The sequence below is a fragment of the Xenopus laevis genome, chromosome 5L, assembly GCF_017654675.1.
Source record: "Xenopus laevis strain J_2021 chromosome 5L, Xenopus_laevis_v10.1, whole genome shotgun sequence".
In the NCBI taxonomy this organism is placed as follows: Eukaryota; Metazoa; Chordata; class Amphibia; order Anura; family Pipidae; genus Xenopus; species Xenopus laevis.
This window is the reverse complement of record NC_054379.1, coordinates 160,286,127-160,310,033: the sequence shown is the minus strand read 5'-3', so window position 1 is coordinate 160,310,033 and position 23,907 is coordinate 160,286,127. Positions and strand designations below refer to the sequence as shown.

The window sequence follows — 23,907 nt, the reverse complement described above, 5'->3', positions numbered from 1 at the left end:
AGATTTGAAGGTTTTCTAGGCATTTGTAGTGCAGATACGTATTCCTCCATTGAAATTTGAATTTCGCACCGTATGCAAATTAGCCTTCGCTAGCGCAACTTCGCTTTATATAGCGAATCAACGCTAGCGCAACTCCGCAACCTTACGCTACCCCTGTGCGCAACTTCGGATTTTAGTGAATTTGCGAAGCGCTGGCGAAACTACGCCTGGCGAAGTGCGGCGAAGTTGCGCCTGGCGCAACTTCGCATCTTAGTGAATTTGCCCCAATGTGCGGAGTATCAGGCATAATTATCTTAAGCAAGGCTGCAAGGTAGTGATGGGTGAATTTGCGCGATTCGAAGCCAACGAATAAATTCGCAAAACGCCCGCGAAAATTTCCTCGAAAAAAATTTGCCGGTGTCTAAAAAAACGGACGCCAGTGTCAAAAACGGGCGCCGGCGTCAAAAACGAGACGCCGGGGCCGTTTTGCGAATTTTTCGCCGTTTTGCGAATTTTTCGCCGTTTCGCGAATTTCTCGCGAACTTCACGAATTATTTGGCAAAGCGAAATGGCGCAAATTCGCCTATCACTACTGCAAGGTAGTCCTACAAATCCTGAGCTAGCACCAACTCTAGTATGCCAAGCAGTTTCAGATTATTTTTGCGAGACCAATCTTCCAAGTCTGCAACTTTACTTGTCAAGTACTCAATCTCTTTTTCCATTCTTGAATGGTTATCAGCCAGTTCGTTATGGGCGTCTACATACTCTGCATACTATATTTCGGGTTCAAACGCTCTCCTAGCTCCTGCAACTCATATCTGCTACTTCCCCCCATGAACACAAGTAAGTAGTACCAATATTTTTGCTCATGCCCCTTGATCTGCAGTAGTGATGGGCGAATTTGCGACGTTTCGCTTCGCCGAAAAATTTGCGAATTTCGCGAAACGGCGAAAAAGAAATGGCGCCGGCGTCTCGTTTTTGACGCCGGCGCCCGTTTTTCTGATGCCGGCGCCGTTTTTGGCGCCGGCGTCCGTTTTTTCGAGAAAAAAAAAATTTGACGCCGGCGAATTTTTGTCGCGAATTTTCACGGGCGTTTCGCGAATTTATTTGCTGGCGGCGAAATGCGCAAATTTGCAGCGAATCCGCGCCTGGCGAATAAATTCGCCCATCACTAATCTGCAGTTGGCATTGCTCATGGACTCATGCAACCCATCGACATTTTTTTCAGAAGTAATATTACGGGTATTATTTATTAAAGTCCACATGCCAAATTTCTTTTTACTATAAAATCGGATTTTGTAGTTGTCAAATCTGAAAAATTGGTACAATTTGAATTTTTTCACATTTTTAGTGAGTTTTTGGGAAAATGTATTGATAAATTAAGGGACAAAAATCTATGCAGATTTCGTCAGACTGTTTTTCAGAAATTTATGAAAAAATTTTGATAAATGATCCCCTTAATGTAAATTTAAAAATACGTTTTGCGATTTAAGTAACTATGTGCCCAGGCTCTTTTCAGATTAGAATTTGACTGGCCCAGTTTCGTCTTCTGATGGTGGCCCTGTGATAATTCTATTCCATAATAATCTGAGATAAACCATTTGCTGCCCATTTCAATGTCTACTACAAAAAGAATTGCAATAGTGGTTACTATGGAACTCTACAGTAACACTAGTCCCCAGTGAGCGTAATCTCATTACACACAACGGAAAGGTTAGAACTGTTAAAGCAAATGTAAACCCTCAAAACAAATTAAAATGAAGTTTTTTAGGGCACTTCAAATCAACTTTGTAATTTAAATAAAATACTTTTTTCTAGATTTCAAGATAATAGCAGATTTTGTACTACAGGTATGGGACCTGTTATCCAGAATGCTCAGGACCTGGGGTTTTCTGGATAATGGATCTTTGCGTAATTTGGGTCTTCATGCCTTAAGTCTACTAGAAATTCATTTAAACTTAAATAAACCCAATAGGCTGATTTTGCCTCCAATAAGGATTAATTATATCTTAGTTGGGATCAAGTACAAGCTACTGTTTTATTATTACAGAGAGTCTATGGGAGACAGCCATTCCGTAATTCGGAGCTTTCCGGATATTGGGTTTCCGGATAAGGGATCCTATACCTGTACTTGATGGTTAGCATCTTCCACACATCTGGACAGTCTAGAACAGTTGTACCTCACTGTGGGTCTGGTCCACTTGGTGGGGAATAGAACAGTCGAATCAGAATTGACAGCCCAGTTTTTTGAAGGATTGTCCAGGTCAAAACCGCCTGCCCAGATTTCCAAATTAGGATTCCCTGAGATTGAAGCAGCCAATTGCTGATCGCCACATCATATCTTCACCACTGATGCCACCTCCCTACCACGACATTGTCCCACCCCCACAAAGTCACTATAATTACACTATATAAATTCTGTGAATCTTGTTTCCTTCCAGCTGGGAATTCATAATTATAACAAGCAGGCAGGAGCCATTTCGTGGACACTGTTATTGTCAGGGAGCCGGGAGCTCCCTCCAGGGAGGTTGTCTGGATCAAGGAGGAAGCCCTCTTGAGGGAACAAGGTCGCGGTATCCAAAGGGTTAAACGGAGAATAGTCAGGAACAGGCAAGAGTTCACAGGCAGGCAGAATACAATCAAAGTCCAAAGTCCAGGCAAAGGGTCAGGATACAAGGCAGGAACAATATTAGGCAATAAGGCACACAGGAAACCCAGGATATGCTTCAGGAAAGTAATCCTATTCTTGGGCGCCATTCAGGCGTCTAGTTGGAGTTTTTATTTTCAAATTTGGCGCCATTCTGACGTCATTGACGCTCTTGCGCCGACGTCGGCGCGCTGACGTCATCGCCCGGCGCCGCTACCCACGTGGCGGCCATGGGCGCCGCCATTTTGGGAGCGACGCCGGCGAAGATGGACGCGCCGCCCGGAGCTCCTGGGCCTGCTCCGGGCGGCGATCGTTACAGTACCCCCCCCTCACGGGGGGCCTCTGGACCACCAGGACTTGGCTTCTGGGGAAACTTGGAATGGAACTCCCTCACCAGACGAGGAGCGTGAACATCACGGTGTCCTTCCCAGGAGCATTCTTCAGGGCCAAAGCCCTTCCACTGAATGAGGTACTGAAGGGACCCTCTGGAGATTCTGGAGTCTAGGATTTTCTCCACCTCGTACTCGAGTTGACCCTCCACTGAGATGGCAGGAGGAGGAGACTGACCGCCAGAGAACCGGTTGGTGATGGCGGGTTTCACCAGAGACACGTGGAACACGTTGGGGATTCTCATCTCTGGTGGAAGCTGGAGTCTGACAGCCACAGGGTTGATTATCTCCAAGATGGGAAATGGTCCCACGAATTTTGGACCCAACTTGGGAGATGGTATCTTCAACCGGATATTCCTGGAAGAGAGCCAGACATTATCACCCACCTTGTAGAGAGGAGAGGATCTTCGACGACGATCCGCGAAAGTCTTATGAACAAGAGCACTCTTCTCTAGGTTCAACTTGGTCGCAGCCCAAATAGCAGACATATGGGCTGCGGAGTCGTCAGCAGCCGGGACGTCAGATAGCACAAAGTCTTGGGGAAAAGCTTGAGGATGCTGACCATACACCGACATGAACGGAGACCTTCCTGTAGAGGAATGACAAGCATTATTATGAGCGAATTCCGCCCATGGGAGGAGATCAGACCAGTCATCCTGGCAGAGGGATACGTGGTTCCTCAGGAACTGCTCCAGGGCTTGGTTGACACGTTCAGCTGCCCCATTCGTTTGCGGGTGGTATGCAGATGAAAACTGAAGAACAATTCCCAGGTCTTTGCATAAGGAACGCCAGAACTTGGCAGTAAACTGGGTGCCTCTATCGGAGACGATCTCCACCGGGAAACCATGCAGGCGGAAGATGTACTGGATAAAAAGCTGGGACAACTCCACCGCAGAGGGCAACTTCTTCAGAGGGATGAAATGGGCCATTTTGGAGAAGCGATCAATAACAACCCAGATCACAGTATTCCCACCGGAGGGAGGAAGTTCGACAATAAAGTCCATAGAGAGGTGCGTCCATGGACGAGAGGGTACCGGCAAAGGCTGTAACAACCCACTGGGGCGGGAATGGCTAGGCTTAGAAGTGGCGCAGACATTACAAGCAGCCACAAAGTCCTTTACATCCTTGCGGATATCAGGCCACCAGACTAGGCGCCTCAAGAGTTCAAGGGTCTTAGCCGAACCAGGATGTCCAGCTTGCCTGGAGCAGTGGGTTTGTTGCAGGATGGCCAGGCGAAGTTCTGGAGGGACGAAGGCCATGCCAATCGGAGTATCTTGAGGAGCCGAGGACTGCCCCAGCCAGAATCTGGTCGGCAAATTGGGGATACAGAGAAGCAATGATCTTGACTGGTGGAATGATTGGTTCCTGTCTCTCAGGGTCACGGTCCACCGGAGTGAAGCTACGAGACAAGGCGTCGGCCTTCAGATTTTTGGAACCTGGGCGATAAGTCAAAACAAAGTTAAATCGGGAAAAGAAAAGGGCCCACCTGGCTTGTCTGGGATTTAGCCTCTTGAGGGACTGTATGAACTCCAGATTCTTGTGATCAGTGAAAATCTGGACAGGAATTTCAGAACCCTCCAGGAGGTGACGCCATTCTTCAAGGGCAAGCTTGACTGCCAAGAGTTCTCGATTCCCGACGTCATAGTTCTGCTCTGCGGATGAGAACTTCTTGGAGAAAAACGCACAGGGGTGCAATTTTCCATCAGAGGAATGTCTCTGAGACAGGATAGCTCCGGCTCCGACTTCAGAAGCATCAACTTCGATGCAGAAGGGTAGTGCAGGATTGGGATGTCGAAGAACAGGAGCGGACGTGAAGGCCTCTTTCAAGGACTGAAAGGCTTCTATAGCAGATGGAGGCCACAGGCTGGGTTTACCCCCTTTTCGGATGAGGGCCAGGATAGGTGCAATGCGGGAAGAGAACCCCCGGATGAACTGTCGATAATAATTAGCAAATCCGATGAATCTCTGGATTGCTTTGGTACTCAGTGGGAGAGGCCACTCCTGGATGGCCGACACTTTCACGGGGTCCATCTCAAATCCCTCTGGAGAGATAATGTATCCTAGGAAGGGGATCTTGGATACCTCGAAAACACACTTCTCCAACTTGGCGAAGAGAGAGTTCTTCCTCAGACGAGAGAGTACCTCCTTCACCTGGGAGCGATGACTTTCAAGGTCCTTGGAAAAGATCAGGATGTCGTCCAAGTATACGACTACGAACCTTCCTAGGAGATCTCGGAACACATCATTCACAAACTCCTGGAAGACGGCAGGGGCATTGCATAGGCCGAAGGGCATAACGAGATATTCATAGTGCCCATCCCGAGTGTTGAATGCCGTCTTCCATTCGTCACCCTCCCGGATGCGAATGAGGTTGTAGGCCCCCCGGAGATCCAACTTGGAGAAAATCTTGGCCCCTTTCAGCTGGTCAAAGAGCTCGGCAATCAGGGGCAGAGGGTATCTGTTTTTCACGGTGATCTTATTCAGACCCCGATAGTCTATACAAGGCCGAAGGCCTCCGTCCTTCTTCTCCACGAAGAAGAACCCAGCCCCTGCAGGAGAGGTAGAAGGGCGGATAAACCCCCGCTGGAGATTTTCTTGGATGTACTCCTTCATAGCGGTAGTCTCTGCAGGAGAGAGAGGGTAGGTGCGCCCTCTGGGGGGCATAGCTCCAGGCAGGAGTTCAACCGGACAGTCGTAGGAGCGATGTGGGGGAAGGAACTCTGCAGACTTTTTACAAAACACATCGGAAAATCCCTTGTAAGTGGAGGGCAAAGTCTTTAATTCCGCAGAGGAGACATTCACCTTCTCGAGGGGTTTTGGCGGAAGGCAATGTTGCAGGCAAAATAAACTCCAACGAGAGATCTGCCCAGTGGACCAGTCTATGGTGGGGTTATGCAGACGTAACCATGGAAGACCCAATATCACTGGAGTAGAAGGACAGGGGATGATGAAGAATGAAAGTTTTTCTTGATGCAGCGCCCCAACTTGTACAGATAGTTCCGCCGTGAACTTTGTGACGAATTCAAACTCCAGGGGTTTGTCATCTATGGCAGTAATTCGCAGGGGAGAAGACAATGGAAGCAGAGGAATCTTCATGCGTTCGGCAAAAAAGGCATCCATGAAATTGCCATCCGCTCCGGAGTCGAGGAAGGCCCTTTCGAAGATAGACTTACTTGCCAGGTGAATCTGCAAAGGAAGGAGAAGCCTGCGTGAATTTTCTTGATACTTCTCCAGACAACCTCGAGTGATGCCCCCTACATAAGAAACCTGAGACATACCCTCGGGGTACAAAACTCTTGGCTTTGGCAGGACAGGCGTTGGCAAAATGGGAATGCCCACCACAGTATAAACAGAGACCTGCCATACGTCTTCGGAGTCTTTCCTGCTCGGAGAGGCGAGTCTTTCCTACTTGCATGGGTTCCTCCAAGGGAGACGTCGACACATGGGTCACAGGAACAGCGGGTGTTTGCAGAATCGGCCTTTGAAAGCGAGGGGCCAACATGGGAGAAAATCGTCTACTGCGCTCTCTCTCCACCTGGTGCTCTCTGAGACGAGTGTCCACCTTAATGGATAGAGCGATCAACCCTTCCAGGGTGTCAGGAGTCTCTCTGGAGACGAGATCATCTTTGATGCGGATGGATAGGCCTTGGTAGTATACAGCCTTGTAAGCGTCATCACACCAGGAAGTCTCCGCCATCAGTGTTCGGAAGTCTATAGCATACTCATTGACACTGCGGCTTCCTTGCCGGAGCTGCAAGAGACGGGCAGGGGCGTTCGTAACCCGACCTGGAGCATCAAAGACTATACGAAAAGCTTGGAGAAAGTCTTTAACATCAAAAGTCAGCGGGGAATTCTTCTCCCAAAGAGACGTTGCCCACTCCAGTGGCTTGCCTTCCAATCGAGACATCACATACCCCACCTTGGAACGCTCGCTTGGAAACTGTGTGGGTTGGAACTCAAATTGAATTTGGCATTGCGTGGAAAATCCCCTGCAGGCTTGTGGGTCCCCACTGAAACGAGGGGGAGGAGGAATGCGAGGCTCACCTGTCGGGTAGCTTGTGTTCGTGGGGGCTGCCGCCATGGGGGGATCCCCAGTAGGTGGAGCAGTGGAGGACGCAGAAGGCACTTGAGCCAGCAGGACATCGAGTGCTTGCCCAATGCGAACCTGCTGGTTTTCGTAGTCCTCCATGCGGGATGCCAGTCCGCGGAGCGCTCGTCCGACATGAGGTGTGGCTTCCTCAGAAGGATCCATGGCCCAAGAATAATGTCAGGGAGCCGGGAGCTCCCTCCAGGGAGGTTGTCTGGATCAAGGAGGAAGCCCTCTTGAGGGAACAAGGTCGCGGTATCCAAAGGGTTAAACGGAGAATAGTCAGGAACAGGCAAGAGTTCACAGGCAGGCAGAATACAATCAAAGTCCAAAGTCCAGGCAAAGGGTCAGGATACAAGGCAGGAACAATATTAGGCAATAAGGCACACAGGAAACCCAGGATATGCTTCAGGAAAGTAATCCTATTCTTGGGCGCCATTCAGGCGTCTAGTTGGAGTTTTTATTTTCAAATTTGGCGCCATTCTGACGTCATTGACGCTCTTGCGCCGACGTCGGCGCGCTGACGTCATCGCCCGGCGCCGCTACCCACGTGGCGGCCATGGGCGCCGCCATTTTGGGAGCGACGCCGGCGAAGATGGACGCGCCGCCCGGAGCTCCTGGGCCTGCTCCGGGCGGCGATCGTTACAGTTATTAAGACAAGTCTTGTATCATCTCAGATTATTGTTTGTGCACCAGAATAGGGGACCTGATGTCCATCCCCATGTCCTGGTTACACAATTAAATGGTGAAGAGAACTGGGGGAATGTGGTGAGAGCAGTGACATCTAGGAAGTGCTGAATGGAAAGTGAAAGTAATTGCTTGTCCTGCCCCTATGCCTAAGGCATAGAGGAGGGGCAAGTAATATTTGATTGACAGCTGAGATTTTTAGATGAATTTACAACAGCTATAAATACTTTAATAAAAAACAGAATTTAGATTTCATGTTTAATATGAAAAGAACTTTTATTATACAGCATTTATGTCTAGGTGACAGGTCCCCTTTAAGAAGATTAAAGCAGCATAAGGATTTGTATTTCTATTAGACGACTTATAATAAAGTATTATATGTTTACAGTAGCTGTTTCTGTTGGTTCCTATAGCCCATCTAGATTCATAAGGTTTATTTTTGTTTTTCTAAGATTGAACACTGAATTCTACTTGCCCCAGCGGCAAAAGCCTATGACTTAAGATAAGAAAAACTCACCAGTGCCAATATCAAATGTTTCATTTGAAATTTTCTTTATTCTACAAAATATTCATCATTTTTTGGATATATTTTCAGGAAATATTTACAGATATGAAACAGAGAAAATTGTTAAAGTGGCAGGAACACTAACGTATAGAAAATATGTAGCTACACAACAGTAAAAAAAGTGCTTAATTGTTTTCAATATGGTTGGTGCAAGCACAAGAACATTAAGGAACAAGCTTGTTGAACCCTATAATGCTGATTTATTTTAAATGTCCTTGCCCTTTTTTTAACATAACAACTTTATTTTATAACCATTGTGTACATTGTTGTCCTAGTTACGAGGCAAAGCACAAATCTCATGGTCCAGAGGAATGGATGTAAGTGCATCTCCACAGGTTAGTTGGACCTCAACTCCAGGAGGGGGTTGGAATGTGAAGTTCTGCAGTAACTTGGTGAAGAACAAGAAGAGTTCCATTTTGGCCAACGTCTCTCCAGCACAACTTCTTCGGCCTAAGTGGAAAGGCAATGAGTCCATATTAAAAATATTAGAAATAATGTTTTTATGTAACTGGTTTGGCTAGCTATGTAACTCACTGGTTTCCCTAGATTCATCATTCTATCCCGGGGATCCCCAACCAGTAGCTTGTGAGCAACATGTTGCTCTCCAACCCCTTGGATGTTGCTCCCAGTGGCCTAAAAACAGGTGATTATTTTTGAATTCCAGGCTTGGAGGCAAGTCTTGGCTGTATAATAACTAGATGTACTGCCAAATAGAGCCTCAATGTAGATTGAAAATCCACATAGGAGCTACCAAATGGCCAATCACAGCACTTATTTGGCACCCCAAGAACATTTTTCAAGCTTGTGTTGCTCCCCAACTCTTTTACTTCTGAATGTTTATCATGGGCTCAAAAGGTTGGGGATCCCTGTTCTATCCCATATATTCGGTTGATTTTAACCATTGTCTCCTATGCAGGCATATTTCTATTGCACATATTGACCCCATTTTACACTGTGCCATTTTCACCAATCTATGTTTGGGTTCTTATAATTCAGGCTCCCAATTTCTACCAATTATATCCAACATGCTCTCTAACACAACATTTCCCCCCATTGTTTGCCAATATGATAATTATCATTATTATAACTTGCACATTGCTGATTCTGACCAATCTCTAATACCTTCTTACAATTCTATTCTACAAAGTCTTCTATAAAAAGAACGGAGGCGCCAAAAGAATAAAAGGATATAAACGAGTTTAAAAACCAAAACTTGGTAATCAGAGGAAGCAGTAGTGCACTTACATCCTCCAAGCAGACACAAAACGACTGTAATTAAGCAGTCAAAATTTATTAACGAACTCCTGATTGGAGTTCGTTAATAATTTTTGACTGCTTAATTACAGTCGTTTTGTGTCTGCTTGGAGGAGGTAAATCCACTACTGCCTCCTCTGATTATCAAGTTTTGGTTTTTAAACAGTTTATATCCTTTTATTCTTTTGGCGCCTCTGTTCTTTTTATACAATACTAAGTCCACCCTGGGTGGAGGGTTGATACCCCTTTTCTATCTACAGAGAGCGACTTCTTAATCCTGAGTGGGGTCAGGACAATCTCCCCACCTGCCTTTACAGTGGTTGCCTATTGGTAACCTTGGTTTGTGAGTATATGTTATCTACTCTTATTTCATTATCCCTTACCAATACATATTACACTATTGGGGCTCTTGGTGTTCCTTTTGTTTATTTCTCTACAAAGTCTTCTGTTAGTAGATAGTATAAGTATGGGTTCCAAAGCATTCCAAATAATAAATGACATACATGTAACAATAATAGAATGGTCTCTAATTGATACAGGTTGGGGGATCTGTTATCATTATCCAGAAAACTCTGAATTACAGAAAAGCTCCATTTTAACCAAATAATCCAAATGTTTAAAAATGATTTCCTTTTTGTGTGTTATAATAAAACAGTCGCTTGTACTTGATCCCAACTAAGATACAATTAATCCTTATTGGAGGCAAAACCAGTTTATTGGGTTTGTTTAATGTTTACATGATTATCCAAAAAAACCCAGGTCTCGAGCATTCCATTTAACAGGGCCCATACCTGTATTGTTATTATTCAATCTAAAGCTAAGTAGATATAGTTTCATTTTAGTATATTTTTAGATATTGAGTGACAGTACCTGCTGAGAAGGGAAGGAAGGCCTCATTTTTCACAAACTTCCCTTCTGAGTCAAGGAAATGTTCCGGGACAAATTCTTCTGGTTTTTTGAAATAATCTTTATCTTGCAGAACAGATGTTAGCAGTGGGATCACTTGGGTCCCCTAAAATGTTTATTGAATAAGATGAAGCCATTAGAAAGAAAAAAAGACAAAGGATTAGCAGATACACTGGTGTAACTATAGAGGAAGCACAAGGTCCACTTCCAGCAGCAGAATCACTTGGATTCCCTAAAAATGTGTGAAATTATTAGAAGTCATGGAAAGGAAAGGTATAAAATAGGAAATGAAAAAATTGTATGAATCCTATATAATTTTTTTGTGAGGACTGATAATAGAAGATCTACATTTGGGAAGACAAATCTCAGGCTAATGCATTTTGTGCTTTTGTTCTATTAGCTTATTAATAAAGTGTAATGAACTAACTGAATGCTCTTGCCAATTGTCGTTTTTTTTTAGAACCCTAGCCTGGCCTCCTATAAACTGTTTATGGTTTATTATTTCTCTAACTGGATCTTCAGGATACAGCACAGAGCTGCTCAATGAGACCTACTCCAACATTCGTTTATTTGGGGGGAGAAGCTTCTATTGTGCATGGCCAAAAAATCAGTCAGGGGAACATTAAGCTGTTTCTCTTGTGTGTGAAGTAATACAGAATAAAGGCAAGAAATGAGGTATGTGACTTCTGGAGTCACCCAACTTTAACTAAGATTTACTGTAAAGTCTACAAAGCTGAAATTGCAACTATAGAGCAACTATAGATAGTACCTTTGGAATAAAATAGCCCCTGAATGTGACATCCTGACTTGTCTCATGGGGAACGTTCAAAGGTGCGATGTTTGCAAATCTCTGAATCTCATGAATAACGGCATCAGTATAGGGCATTTGTTTCCGGTGCTCGAGATGAGGTTGTGCCGATCCAATCACTTGTTCAATTTCTTTTTGGGTTTTTTCTAGAGCAAACATAAATGTAGTGGTAAAGCAGGCATTAATAGGTTTCTGTTGTCATAATAAAAAGAGCTTCTTATACAGGTATAGGATCCATTATCTGGATACCAGTTATCCAGAATGCTCTGAATTAGGGAAAGGCTATCTCCCATAGACTCCATTATAATCAAATAATTAAAATTGTTTAAAATGATTTCCTTCTTCCTTTTGCATCTCTATCATTATTGGATGCAAAAAAATCCTATTGTGTTTAATTAATGTTTAAATGATTTTCTAGTAGACTTAAGGTATGGAGATCCACATTATGGAAAGATCCCTTATGCAATCACTTTGGATAACAGATGACATACCAGTACTGATGACATATAGCCTAAATATAAATGAGCACTTTTTGGAATTTATATACAGGCATGGGACCCGTTATCCAGAAACCTGTTATCCAGAAAGCTCCGAATTACGTAAAGGATGTCTCCCATAGACTCAATTTTATCCAAATAATCCAAATTTTAAAATGATTTCCTTTTTCGTTGTAATAATAAAAGAGTAGCTTGTACATGATCCCAACTAAGATATAATTAATCCTTATTGGAAGCAAAACCAGCCCATTGGGTTTATTTAATATTTACATGATCTTCTAGTAGGGCATCTAAAGGCAAAAACAATAAAATCCCATTTTTACTTTCTTTAATGAAAAAGAAACCTAGCTCCAATATACTTTAATTAAAAAAATATGTACTGTTTTTATAAGAAACCTGACTGTATGCAGTGAAATTCTCCCTTCATGTACTGCTGTGGATAGGAATTAAGTCCAATTCGATTCCGAGGATAGGAATTGTCAGACGGTCCCTAACTGCTCTGCAGGGAAACAATCATACTTATGAACAGCAGGGGGAGCCCCCGCCTTTCTTCCCAGCCATGCAGAACTCAAGCAGCTTTGTTTATGATGATCCCTAAGCAGCCCAGACCACACTGAGCATGTGCACAGTCTTAGTCTTGCAAAGATGTTTAACAAAGTTACAAGATGGTGACCCCCTGTGACAAACTTCGAAAGCATAAATCATTTGTTTTATTAGGCTTGTGGTGCAGTAAGTTCATGTTTATGTTTAGTATACAAAATACAGCATTTCTAGCCTATTCTATTTTAGACTTTACATGCCCTTTAAGGTGTGAAGAACCAAATTATGGAAAGATCTGTTATTCAGAAAACCCCTCGGTCCTGAGCATTCTGGATAACCATACCTGTATACAGTATATATATATATATTTTTTTTTTTTTTTTTTACATTGTATGATATTAGCAGTTCTTACACTTACACAAATTAATGTAAATTAAAAAAAAAATTAAATTTAAAACCAAACAAAATGTTAAAAATATGGTGGCCTTTTAATCCAGAAAAAAACACACTTTTCTCTAAAAGTACCATGCAGGGGCATGGCAGTAGATATTGACAGTACCACCTTTTTACTAAACCACTGTCACCTCACTCTCTCTCAAGACAACGAAACGATTGGCTGAGATCACATTGATCATAATGGTCAATGAATATTGCACTGTCTAAGGCATCACTAATGATCCTGGAAGGGTATTCTTCTCTGTCACCTCCTTAAAACCATAATATTAATAACTGTAAGGGTGAGAATATCCACCTTTCTCTTACACATACTCAATGAGGCAAAGAGAAATGTCAACCTACACAACAGTTCCAGAAGACCAATATAGATAATGATTTAACACTCCCTAACACTCACTTAGTGATCAAACATGTTCTTATGGTAATCATTTACCTTATATTGTACAAAGTGTCAACAAAAGGGACACATTCCTCAACCTCTTGAACTCCACCAGTGGATGAAAAATTGACAAAGATAAATATAGTGCAAATTGGACACTTACTCTGGATTTCTGGATATTTCATCATTAACAGGAGGCCCCATCTAAGAGTGGTTGAAGTCGTCTCCATTCCAGCGGCAAATAAGTTGGTTACAAGGGCCGTCAGATTTTGGTTGTGAAAAAACTTTTTAGAAGAAAGTTTCTCCTGAAATTGCAGAACCAAATGAATATTGTCTGCATTACAGAATAAAAAGGCACAAGGTATGCAGATGTCAGGCACACAGGGGGCTCTGCATGTCTCTACTGACTAGAATTGAATAATACATACGGGATTTCTCATCAATGAACCCTCATTTTCCAACTCTACCTTATATCATTAAGCTTTGTCAAAAAGTTGCCTCTACTTGAGATGTTAATAGCATCATAGGGGTTTATTTACTAAACCTCAAATGTATATGGTCGGGATTTCTTGAGCAATTTTTTTTTTTTTTGTGTGGAATATTATACCTCGATGCTACCAAAAGTCCGAATCCAAAAATCTGCCTTCTCGGACCTGTTCATGTCCTGTATAAGTCAATGGGAGAGGCACATATTTCAATTTGAAGTAATTGTGGTCTGCCCTGGGTTTAACCCAAAAATCCAACCTTTTCAGGGGTTTCGGGCAAAAACTTGAAAATAATGCGTGAAAAAAGCCCAAAAATTTGTACAATTCGAGTTTTTCCACAATCCGATTAAATCAAGTTTTTTTTATTAATAAACAAGATAAAATCGGCCATGGGAGTTTGGTCCAGCTATTTTTATTGATATTATGAGATAAAGTCAGATTTTAGTAAATTCCCCCCTTTCTACCCCTGCCTTGCCATTGTATGGTTAGAATAATACTACTGTAGTGAAATAAGGATAATGTTGGGTATGCAGACAAGTAAAAGAAGACCTTTAAAAAGTAGAAATAAACATATGAGACAGCTATAAAAAGTAAGGCTTGGTTTTGCAGAACCATGATAGTGAACTTGTTTCTTTACTGGAAGCCCGAGCAATCAAAACAGCAGGAATTAAAGAGGAGCTTCCTTTAAGCTGGTAACTAGTGTTATGCGGGTCAACAAAACTTACACCCAACTCTAACCCACTGATTACCAACTCGAAACTTACCAACCTGGCGAGCCCTCACTTCCACCTCACAGAAGGTAGAAGTTTGCCTCGCAAACTGCCAGTCAAGGATGTGCATTTGTCGACCACAACCCAGGGATCACTGGCGACACACAGGACCAGCTGGAGACTGGAATAAAGAATAAACCTGCATATTCTATGTTAAGATGTGAATTTAGAATTACCTCTTGTTGCTTGACAAGGAATGCGTCAATGAGATCCCTCTGGTCATTTACATCCAGTTGCTTTCTGTGATCAGTAAATGTCTCATTAAGAAACTTGTATATTTTTGCCACGTTTTTAGAAACAGTTTTGTGACTGCCGGGAATCCATCGCATAATAGTTGGATATATGTTATACAGCTTGAAGACATAATAGATAGAATGTGATTACAAATATTATTATTTTCTTTAAAAATGTGTAGAAAGACAAGACAAAAAAAATCCTCTAAAAACTTGAGTTTTTCAGACAATTACTAGTGAAAAAAAAATCAGAAAAACCCCTAAAAGTCTGAATTGATTAAAAACAGTCCAATAGGATCAGTGCAGCTCCCATTGACTTATATAGGACATCGACAACTTTTATTTGGTGAATTTTTGTATGAGTGATTTTCATGGTTTTTACACAATCCGTACAGGTTTTTGGATTTATTTATTAATCCACTTTCCCGAAAAAAAATGTGGAATAAAATCCGAAAAAAACTTGAAAATTTAGTTTTTCTGATTTTTTCTGATTTCTCATCCAATTTTCATGATTTTCTTGGATTTTTTGCCCGAAAACTCTGAAAACTTCAGGGTATTGCCAAAAACCCAGCACACATCAAAAAATCCTTGGGACTTCTCCCATTGACTTATAGGCAACCTCGACAGGTCTGAGATGTTGGATTTTCAGATTCAGACTTTTCCATCCTCGGGTTTAATAAATTCTGAAAAATTCATGACTATTTTTAAAAGTCTGATTTTCTAAAAAAATGCACAATTTTTTGTTATTTTTGAATTCAGGGTTTAGTAAATAACTCCCCAAATCTAAAATTTTTAGAGCTTTAAAGAATAATAGAAAAACCACAAGTTTTTAAAGATTTTTGGCAAAAGAAATTCGATTGTTAATAAATTAGCCCTTTAAAGTATTGTGATCCAAATTACATGAATAAACCTTATTCGGAAAACCGGATCCCAAGGTCCCAAACATTAGATAACAGATCCTACAACTGTAATATGATTTTCTTGGCAAATGTGTTTGTTTTTGTGAACTAATTTGATCAAGATTTTCATATTTTATTGTTTTTTTTTTTATAAATATGTTAGGAGTCGAGGAAAAAATGGGATTGATTTAAGATAAAAAATGAGTATAAATTTAAACTTGAATCTAACCCAGGAACTGAATTCTACTCATTAGGGATGGGCGAATTTGACCCGTTTCGTTTCGGCAAAAATTCGCCGCAGGCGAAATGTCGCGGCAAAATTGTTTTGACGTGCGTCTTTTTTTTTTTTGCCGCATGCAGCCATACAAGTCTATGGGCGTCATTTTTTCGGTGAAACGAGGCGGAAAAATTCGCCCATCCCTACTACTCATCATTTTCATTGTTTTCATCATAGTACAACTCCCATGAACTTATGTTCAAGTTCGAGTTTTTCTCACTTAATAAATCTCAAAAATTCGATTTTCTACAACACAAATTCACATTTTTGCTGCAACCAAAATATCAAAAGAGATCAAAATAATGGGATGGGGAAGAACTTCTTTTTGGCAAAAACTGATGAAAACTCATTGCTGTTTTACAACCACTCAATAATTTGGAAATAAAGAAGTTTCAGTAACATTTGACTACTTTGACAATATCATGGAACTAAGAACAAAGTGTATATAATAAAATAGCTTACCCTAGTCATAAAGCCACCACCAATCCTGATATTTTGATTCACTACTTTTACAAGGTTCAGCATTGTCTGATCCTTATATTCAAATCGATCACCAAGGAGTATGGTCACAATGATGTTGGCTACAGCAGAATTCAATATCAAGGTGTTTTCAAATGGCTTTCCTAAGGGAAAGAAAAAAGAAGAGTAAATATATATTCTCAGGATATCCTCCAAAAGACTATAAACAAAATCCCAAACATGGCCCTTTTTATTCCGGTAACAAGACTACTTTAATCAAGCTCTGTTACTCATTAATATTTGGTGAGGTGCCGTTATTCAAAAAAGCATCCGTTTCTCCATTTATGGTAGTAAAATTTTTGAAGGCTATTTAGGGTTAAGATATTGGAACACATTTCGATTTCTTTTACAAAAAGGTGGGCAGAAATCTGGACCATGGAAGTTGACATAGATTTGATGTGATACAAATAAATTGGGGGACTGTACATGAAACTGGTAAAGGAGATTTAACATTGAGACATACAAGTATATACATTTGAGCAAAACCAACAAAAATGCTACTTATATACAGGTATGGGACCTGTTATCCGGAAAGCTCCATGGCCCTTTTTATTCTAAAATTCTTTAGTTTTTTTGTGTGTCCTATTTCCAATGGAATGTGGTTACCAAACCAGTTTAATTAACCTTTGTGACTCATTGATATTTGGTGAGGTGCCATTACTCAAACAATTATCAGTTTTTCCATTTGTGGTGGTAACATAATTTGAAGGCTATTAAGGGTTGAGATACTGGAACACATTTCAATTTCTTTTACAAGAAGGTGGGAAGAAATCTGAATTATGGAAGTTGATATAGATTTGATGTGATACAAATAAATTGGGGGCTGTAAATCAAACTGGTAAAGCAGATTTAACATTGATAAATACAAGGTTATACATTTGAGCAAAACCAGCATAAATACTACTTATAAATACAGGATCTGGTATCTGGAAATCTCAGAATTATGAAAAGGCCATCTCCCATAGCCTCCATTTTATCCAAATAATACACATTTCTTAAAAATTATTTCCCTGAAATAATAAAACAGTAGATTGTACTTGATCCCAACTAACATATAATTAATCCTTATTGGAAGCAAAACCAGCTTATTGGGTTTATTTAATGTTTATATGCTTTTCTACTAGACTTAAGGTATGAAGATCCAAATTACAGAAAGATCCATTACCAGAAAGCCCCAGGTCCCGAGCATTGGTATAACAGGTCCCATACCTGTACTAAATGGAATTGTAGGGTTTGCCTTTATATTTAGAAATTGGAGTTGTTATGGATAACAGGCTTTGCACGTCAGTGTCAGTAAGTGTCCACTAAAGCTAATGAAATGCCTTCTTGTGTAAAAAGGATATTGACACGAGAGATGACTTAGAACTTCTGTAATGTTTGATAGCTCATTACAAATGTACCACCATATTGATTTGCTTCCTTGAGTGCCTGTATCATCTGCTGCTCTCTGAACTATTGCTGCTCTCTTTTTATTGGTCAATGGACAGTGTATATGGCTACTGCAGCCACCTTAGCATACTGTATAGTATGAACATATTTTGAATGTAAATAATCTACTGTATATCATTATATATATATATATATATATATATATATATATATATATATATATACATATACACACTTCTCCTTACCATTATAGGACCTAAACGTTTCAACTAGACAATCACTCTCTTCACAGATCTTATCTTCTATAGTCTTCTTCCCCATCCCAAAGTCTCTTAGTGCAGAAAGAGTGAACCTTCGCATAACTTTCCAGTTCTCTCCATGAGCAAAAACAATACCTGAGAAGAAAGAAAGACTGTAAATGCACTAGTAAAACTGTAGTACAAATTACACCGCACCAGTTTAGGTCATAAGGTACTATTAAGCTCAATCCCATCTTTAGTCCAATAATACTTTAAAGGGGTTGTTCACCTTTGAGTTAAATTTTAGTCTGAGACAAATTGCAATCAGTTTTCCTTTTTTATTATTTGTGGGTTTTGAGTCATAGCTTTTTATTCAGCAGCTCTACAGTTTGCAGTTTCAGCAATCTGGTTTCTAGGGTTCAAATTATACTAGCAACCATGCATGGACTTGAGAATAAGAATAAGAAAGGGTCTGAATAGAAAAATGAGTACCGTATATACTCGAGTATAAGCCAACCCGAGTATAAGCCAACCCGAGTATAAGCCGAGGTACCTAATTTTACCTACTAAAACTGGGAAAACGTATTGACTCGAGTATAAGCCTAGACACAACTACAGCCCTGTCTCCCAGCAGCGCACATTCCGCCAAAGCGACCCCCCAGCGATCAACCGGACTTCTTTGCAAAGTTGATAGTGACAGAGAATTTCCAAACGGATTACTGTGTGCATTGTCCCACTGTCCCACTACCATATGCAGAGGTTGCTGTGTGATATTGCCATCACTGTTAATCTTTCATATAACCAACAGAGGGCGCTGTGTGATATTGCCATCACTGTTAATCTTTCGTATAACCAACAGAGGGCGCTGTGTGATATTGCCATCACTGTTAATCCTTCGTATAACCAACAGAGGGCGCTGTGTGATATTGCCATCACTGTTAATCCTTCATATAACCAACAGAGGGCGCTGTGTGATATTGCAGTCACTGGTATTCTTTCATATAACCAACAGAGGGCGCTGTGTGATATTGCAGTCACTGTTAATCTTTCATATAACCAACAGAGGGCGCACTGTTATTCTTTCATATAACCAACAGATGGCGCTGTGTGATATTGCAGTCACTGTTATTCATTCATATAACCAACAGAGGGCGCACTGTTATTCTTTCCTATAACCAACAGAGGGCGCTGTGTGATATTGCAGTCACTGTTATTCTTTCATATAACCAACAGAGGGCGCACTGTTATTCTTTCATATAACCAACTGAGGGTGCTGTGTGATATTGCAGTCACTTTTATTCTTTCATATAACCAACAGAGGGTGCTGTGTGATGTTGCAGTCTCTCCCCAAGTGAACTGTTGGTATAGGAATGATTAAAAGTGACTACAATCTCAGCTACTGCCCACTGAGCCGAGGTAGACTTTTTCAGCACATTTTGGATGCTGAAAAACTCGGCTTATACTCGAGTGTATATATATATATATATATATATATATATATATATATATATATATATATATATATACATACATACATACATACATACATACATACATACATACATACGAGTATATAACAATACATTTGTAGCCTTACAGAGAATTTGTTTTAAATGGGGTCAGTGGCCTCTATTTGAAAGTTAAAAGAGTTAGAAGAAGAAAGCAAATAATTCAAAAACTTCAGAAAAAAGAAAAGATGAAGTACAATTGAAAAGTTGGCTAGAATAAGCCATTCTATAAAATACTACAAATTAACTTAGAGGTGAACCACCACTTTAGTAGATTTTGATAAGAGTTTAGGTACATTTGGTACATTTGGTTGCTTACTGCTATTTGCACCATAGTTAATAGGAAAAGATGAGGACTGTCATGTAACCAAAACCAATACATGCTGGATTTGAGGAGCCAAATGATTTAACAATTGTCATGAACAGATTTATTTTGAATAAGGTTACCATGTCCTTTAAAAACATCGTCAATAATGGGAATTCTGCCTCTCTCTGAAAACTCCTCGGTGTGGTTGATAAGAGCGTCTCTCACTGTGTCGGTGCCACAAAGCACAACAGTCTTCTGCATGCCAAGCTGAACCATGAATACGGAGCCGTATGTCTTAGCCAGCTGTAATGGAAGCATTAATGGAATACTGTCATCTAAATAATATTTATTTATTTGTAACTGTAGTTACTCATAGGAGACATATTTTACATTTTATGTTTTAACTTAGAGGAAACTGAGAAAAAGTGAGAAAGAGAGCAGAGAGTTCCTTGTGGCTTACTAGAGATATTTAGTCAAGATTGTTGAGGTGTTTTTTTTTTTTCCTAGTTACATAGAGGCCTAATTATTAAAAGTAAAATGTTAGGGGTTTTTGAAACCAAGACTAAACTCACTTTCTATGAAACCACGAATGTCATGACATTTATTAAAAAGATCCAAATAAACAAGTACAAACGGAAAATTATACTGAAAAAGAAATTAGAAATATCTCTATTACCATTTGAGTCTTTTGAGCAATTCCTAATGAAAAAAAATCCAAAAACGTCTAAAAGTCCAAATTGTTTCAAAACGGCTCAATAAGATCAGATCTATAGGATTATGACAACTTTTGCCAAGCAAAGTTTTGTATTAGAGGTTTTCCTGGTTTTTACACTTAATAATATATATATATATACTATATAATAAATAAATACATAAATAAATAAAATAATAATAATAAATAAAATATATAAAAATAAATAAAAATAAAAAATTTTTACAGATTGGCGTAACAAAAAAGAAATTCGATAGTTAGTAAATGGACGCTTAGGGGCATATTTATTAAGGGGCAAATTTTGAATTGAAAAAACTTAGAAATTCAAATTAAAAAAGACCAACCGAAATTAAGAAAAAGTTTTTTTTTTGGTCATTTAGGTCTGTTTTTGATCTAATAGGTCCGAATTCGGCCGAATTAGAATTGTACGAATCGAAGGAATAGCGAATTCAATCAAACTCGATTCAAAGTTTTTCCCAAAAATTCCCTTTGATTTTTCAAAGTCCACCAATTGACTCCAAATAGGTTCTAGAAGGTCCCCCATAGGCTAAAACAGCAATTCAGTTCCAAAAACTGATTCCTGGTGTTACCTCCATAAATGTTAGATGGGGTTTCTTCATATTCATTATGTGCAGATTTCCAATTAGAGGTAATGGTTTGGGTCCAGGAGGGAAATTCTGGGGTCCTCCATTCCCACCATAGAAAACTTTAAAGAGGAAAACACAAATGACAACAGACAGAAGTACAGAGACTGGATCCATGGTGATCATGTTTATCTACACCTGCAATTAAAAGGAACAAGGAAAAATATGTTGTGTCATTGAGGTATCAGAAATGACAAAATAGGTACATATTTTGCTCATGATATAGTGAAACTTAGTAGCCAATCAGCAGCTTATCATTATTCTTTACATATATGTAGACAGGGCTGATCCTATCAAATGTGGGGCCCAATTGGGACCATGTTGGCGGGGCCCCTAGACAAAGTGTTGCTGGCTACTGACACACCAAGTATTTAGGAAAATAAGGGCATACAGGCAAAAAATAGACAGGAAAGGGGCAGACAAGGTAAGAGAGTGAGAGGGAGGAAATAGGAGAGTGGACTGGGCCAATTAGTTTGGGGCAGGCTGGGCCTATTCAGGTTGGGAGCAGGAATGGTTGGATTGGGGGCAGGCAGGGCCTATCAAGGTTGGAGGAAAGCTGGGCCTATGAGAGTTGGAGGCAGGCTAGACCTATGGAGTTGGGGGATAGGCTGGATTATCAGAGTTGGGGGTGGGCTGGACCTATGGATTTGGGGATGGGCTGGACTCTCAAAGTTGGGGGCAGGCCAGGCAGCATCATGTGCTGAGGGAAATATTATCTGTGCTGCCCTGTGGTGTGGTGCCCCAAAGGTGCGGGGACCTATTGGGCCCAATTGGTCCAATAGGCCTAAGGCCGGCCCTGTATGTAGATGATAGAGAGAGAGCATGGACATATTCCACACTACTGTACAAACATTATACATGATTCCCATCAGTCCCTGCCATAGTGGAGTTTACAATCTAAGGCCCCTATAACATTCACACACACTAGGATGAGTTTTATTGGGAGCCAACGAACCTGCCTCTATGTTTTCAAATGTGGGAGGAAACCAGAGTAAAAAACATATAGAGCCAGATTCAATTCAATGAGAAAAGGGTTTATCACGTGAAAAGTCATGGACGAGATTCAATTTGAGATGCAAATCAATTCAGAGAAATGTATCTCACGGTTTATCACGTGAAAACTCTACTGAAGTCTATTGACTTGTAGAAAAGTTTTTTTCTACTCGAATTGAATCTCGTTCATGAATTTTCACGTGATGAACCATGAGATGACTTTTTCTCCCTTAATTGAATCTGGCCCGTTATTGGGTGATCAATGTACCACTGGATGGAGACCTGGGTCAACGGGGCTCACCAGGATCTTGCCTAGTGTCTTGTTGGTCCAGTCTGACTCTGTGGATGGCAGGAACCTTACAGTGATATTCCTGCTTGTGTGCAGGAGAATGCCTACCTACTATCCCCTACATATTGGGTACAATCTGCACTTACTAGGATGCCATTCGCTCTCTGCCACAAATCTTTGTGCAACCAGAATCAGGTTCAAATTATGATGGAGCAAGGTGCATTGTGGGCAAAAAGACGGTGCTTTGAGCTTTTGTACTCAACACCTTACTGTCCTTTTAAAAAGTCATCATCTGATGTCTAATTGTCTTTAAATATTAGTTTTATTCAATTATATATTAGAGTTATATTTCCCTATATAGCCTGCAGCCCATGTTACTGTCCGTCTGAAGGGACATCATCCTTTAAAATGTCCCTGGCCATATTAGTGAAGATATAGCAGTTCGGACAGCCACTAATATTGACCCACTTTCAGACTAGTGCCAATAGGATCGGTCTGTACGTGTCCATTAAAGTTATAAATGATACATTCTGACATCACAATATGTTTTTAATAGTGATGGGTGAATTTATTTGGCAGGCATGGATTTGCAGCAAATTTTTTGCATTTCGCCACTGCTCCAAAAATTTGCTGCAAAAAAAGTCACGCTTGTAAAAATGATTGCATCAAAATAATTTTGCCGCCCATTGACGTCAATGCATTTTTACAAATTTTTCGGAGCTTCCCAAATTTATGAGGATTTTTCGGCGGAGCGAAACGGGACAGATTCGCCCATAACTAGCTGTTAATAAGGATATGGATTGCTGTTTAGGTTACACTTGAAAATATATATTCCTATATTGTTTAAGTGAATATGGCAATTCGTTTCACCAGAGTGCACTGTGTTGTGAAGAAATGCTAAACTAGAATATAATCTGGTTATAAATACAAAACCACAGTACCAACCTGCAGCAGGAGGGGAGTGCAAGGTGGGTTCAGCAAGTGCAGCTGTAGAATCAGAGTTTTGTTCTCTGCTCCAGTCTCTTCTGCAAATTAAATTCTCTCTAAGGTCTTGTTTGCCCAGTGTCACAGGCAATGCTGTCTTGTGTTGGTATTTATATTAGTTAGCCCCGCCCACACGGGGATACCTGCTGTTACCTTGAAAGGAGGAAAAAAAAAATCTGGGCTAAGAGTTACAGGTCATGTGACAAGTTCGCTAAGCATTAACCAAGGGTGCATTATACCTGTATCTGTAGGTGAAACACTTTCCTACGAGCGCAGCAACATTCCATCAGATGTAACACACACATAACACTTCCGCTATCATGTTCTCTGTGTGAAAGGCCACCGGTTACCCTTTTACACAGTGTCCTACTTGAGCTGTGAGTTTATAGAGTTCACGCCCCACATGGGGGAAATAATATTATGTTGAAGAGTCAGTGTATTAGCTGGGTCTGCTGCTACGTGTTT

The 23,907-nt window shown here is 40.7% G+C and overlaps 1 protein-coding gene across 1 annotated transcript; it reads right to left on the bottom strand.

Moving 5' to 3' along the window:
- Positions 1–8,384: 8,384 nt before the first annotated feature.
- LOC108716251 (cytochrome P450 2C14) lies at positions 8,385–23,588 on the bottom strand. Its single transcript, XM_041563594.1, has 10 exons — positions 23,404–23,588; positions 21,123–21,314; positions 19,961–20,123; positions 18,012–18,161; positions 16,321–16,481; positions 14,626–14,802; positions 13,358–13,499; positions 11,284–11,468; positions 10,479–10,620; positions 8,385–8,804 (listed from the first exon to the last, which is right to left on the bottom strand). Exons 2-10 carry the CDS (start codon positions 21,300–21,302, stop codon positions 8,626–8,628), a joined length of 1,479 nt encoding a protein of 492 aa, XP_041419528.1. The 5' UTR covers positions 21,303–21,314; positions 23,404–23,588; the 3' UTR covers positions 8,385–8,625.
- Positions 23,589–23,907: the final 319 nt, after the last annotated feature.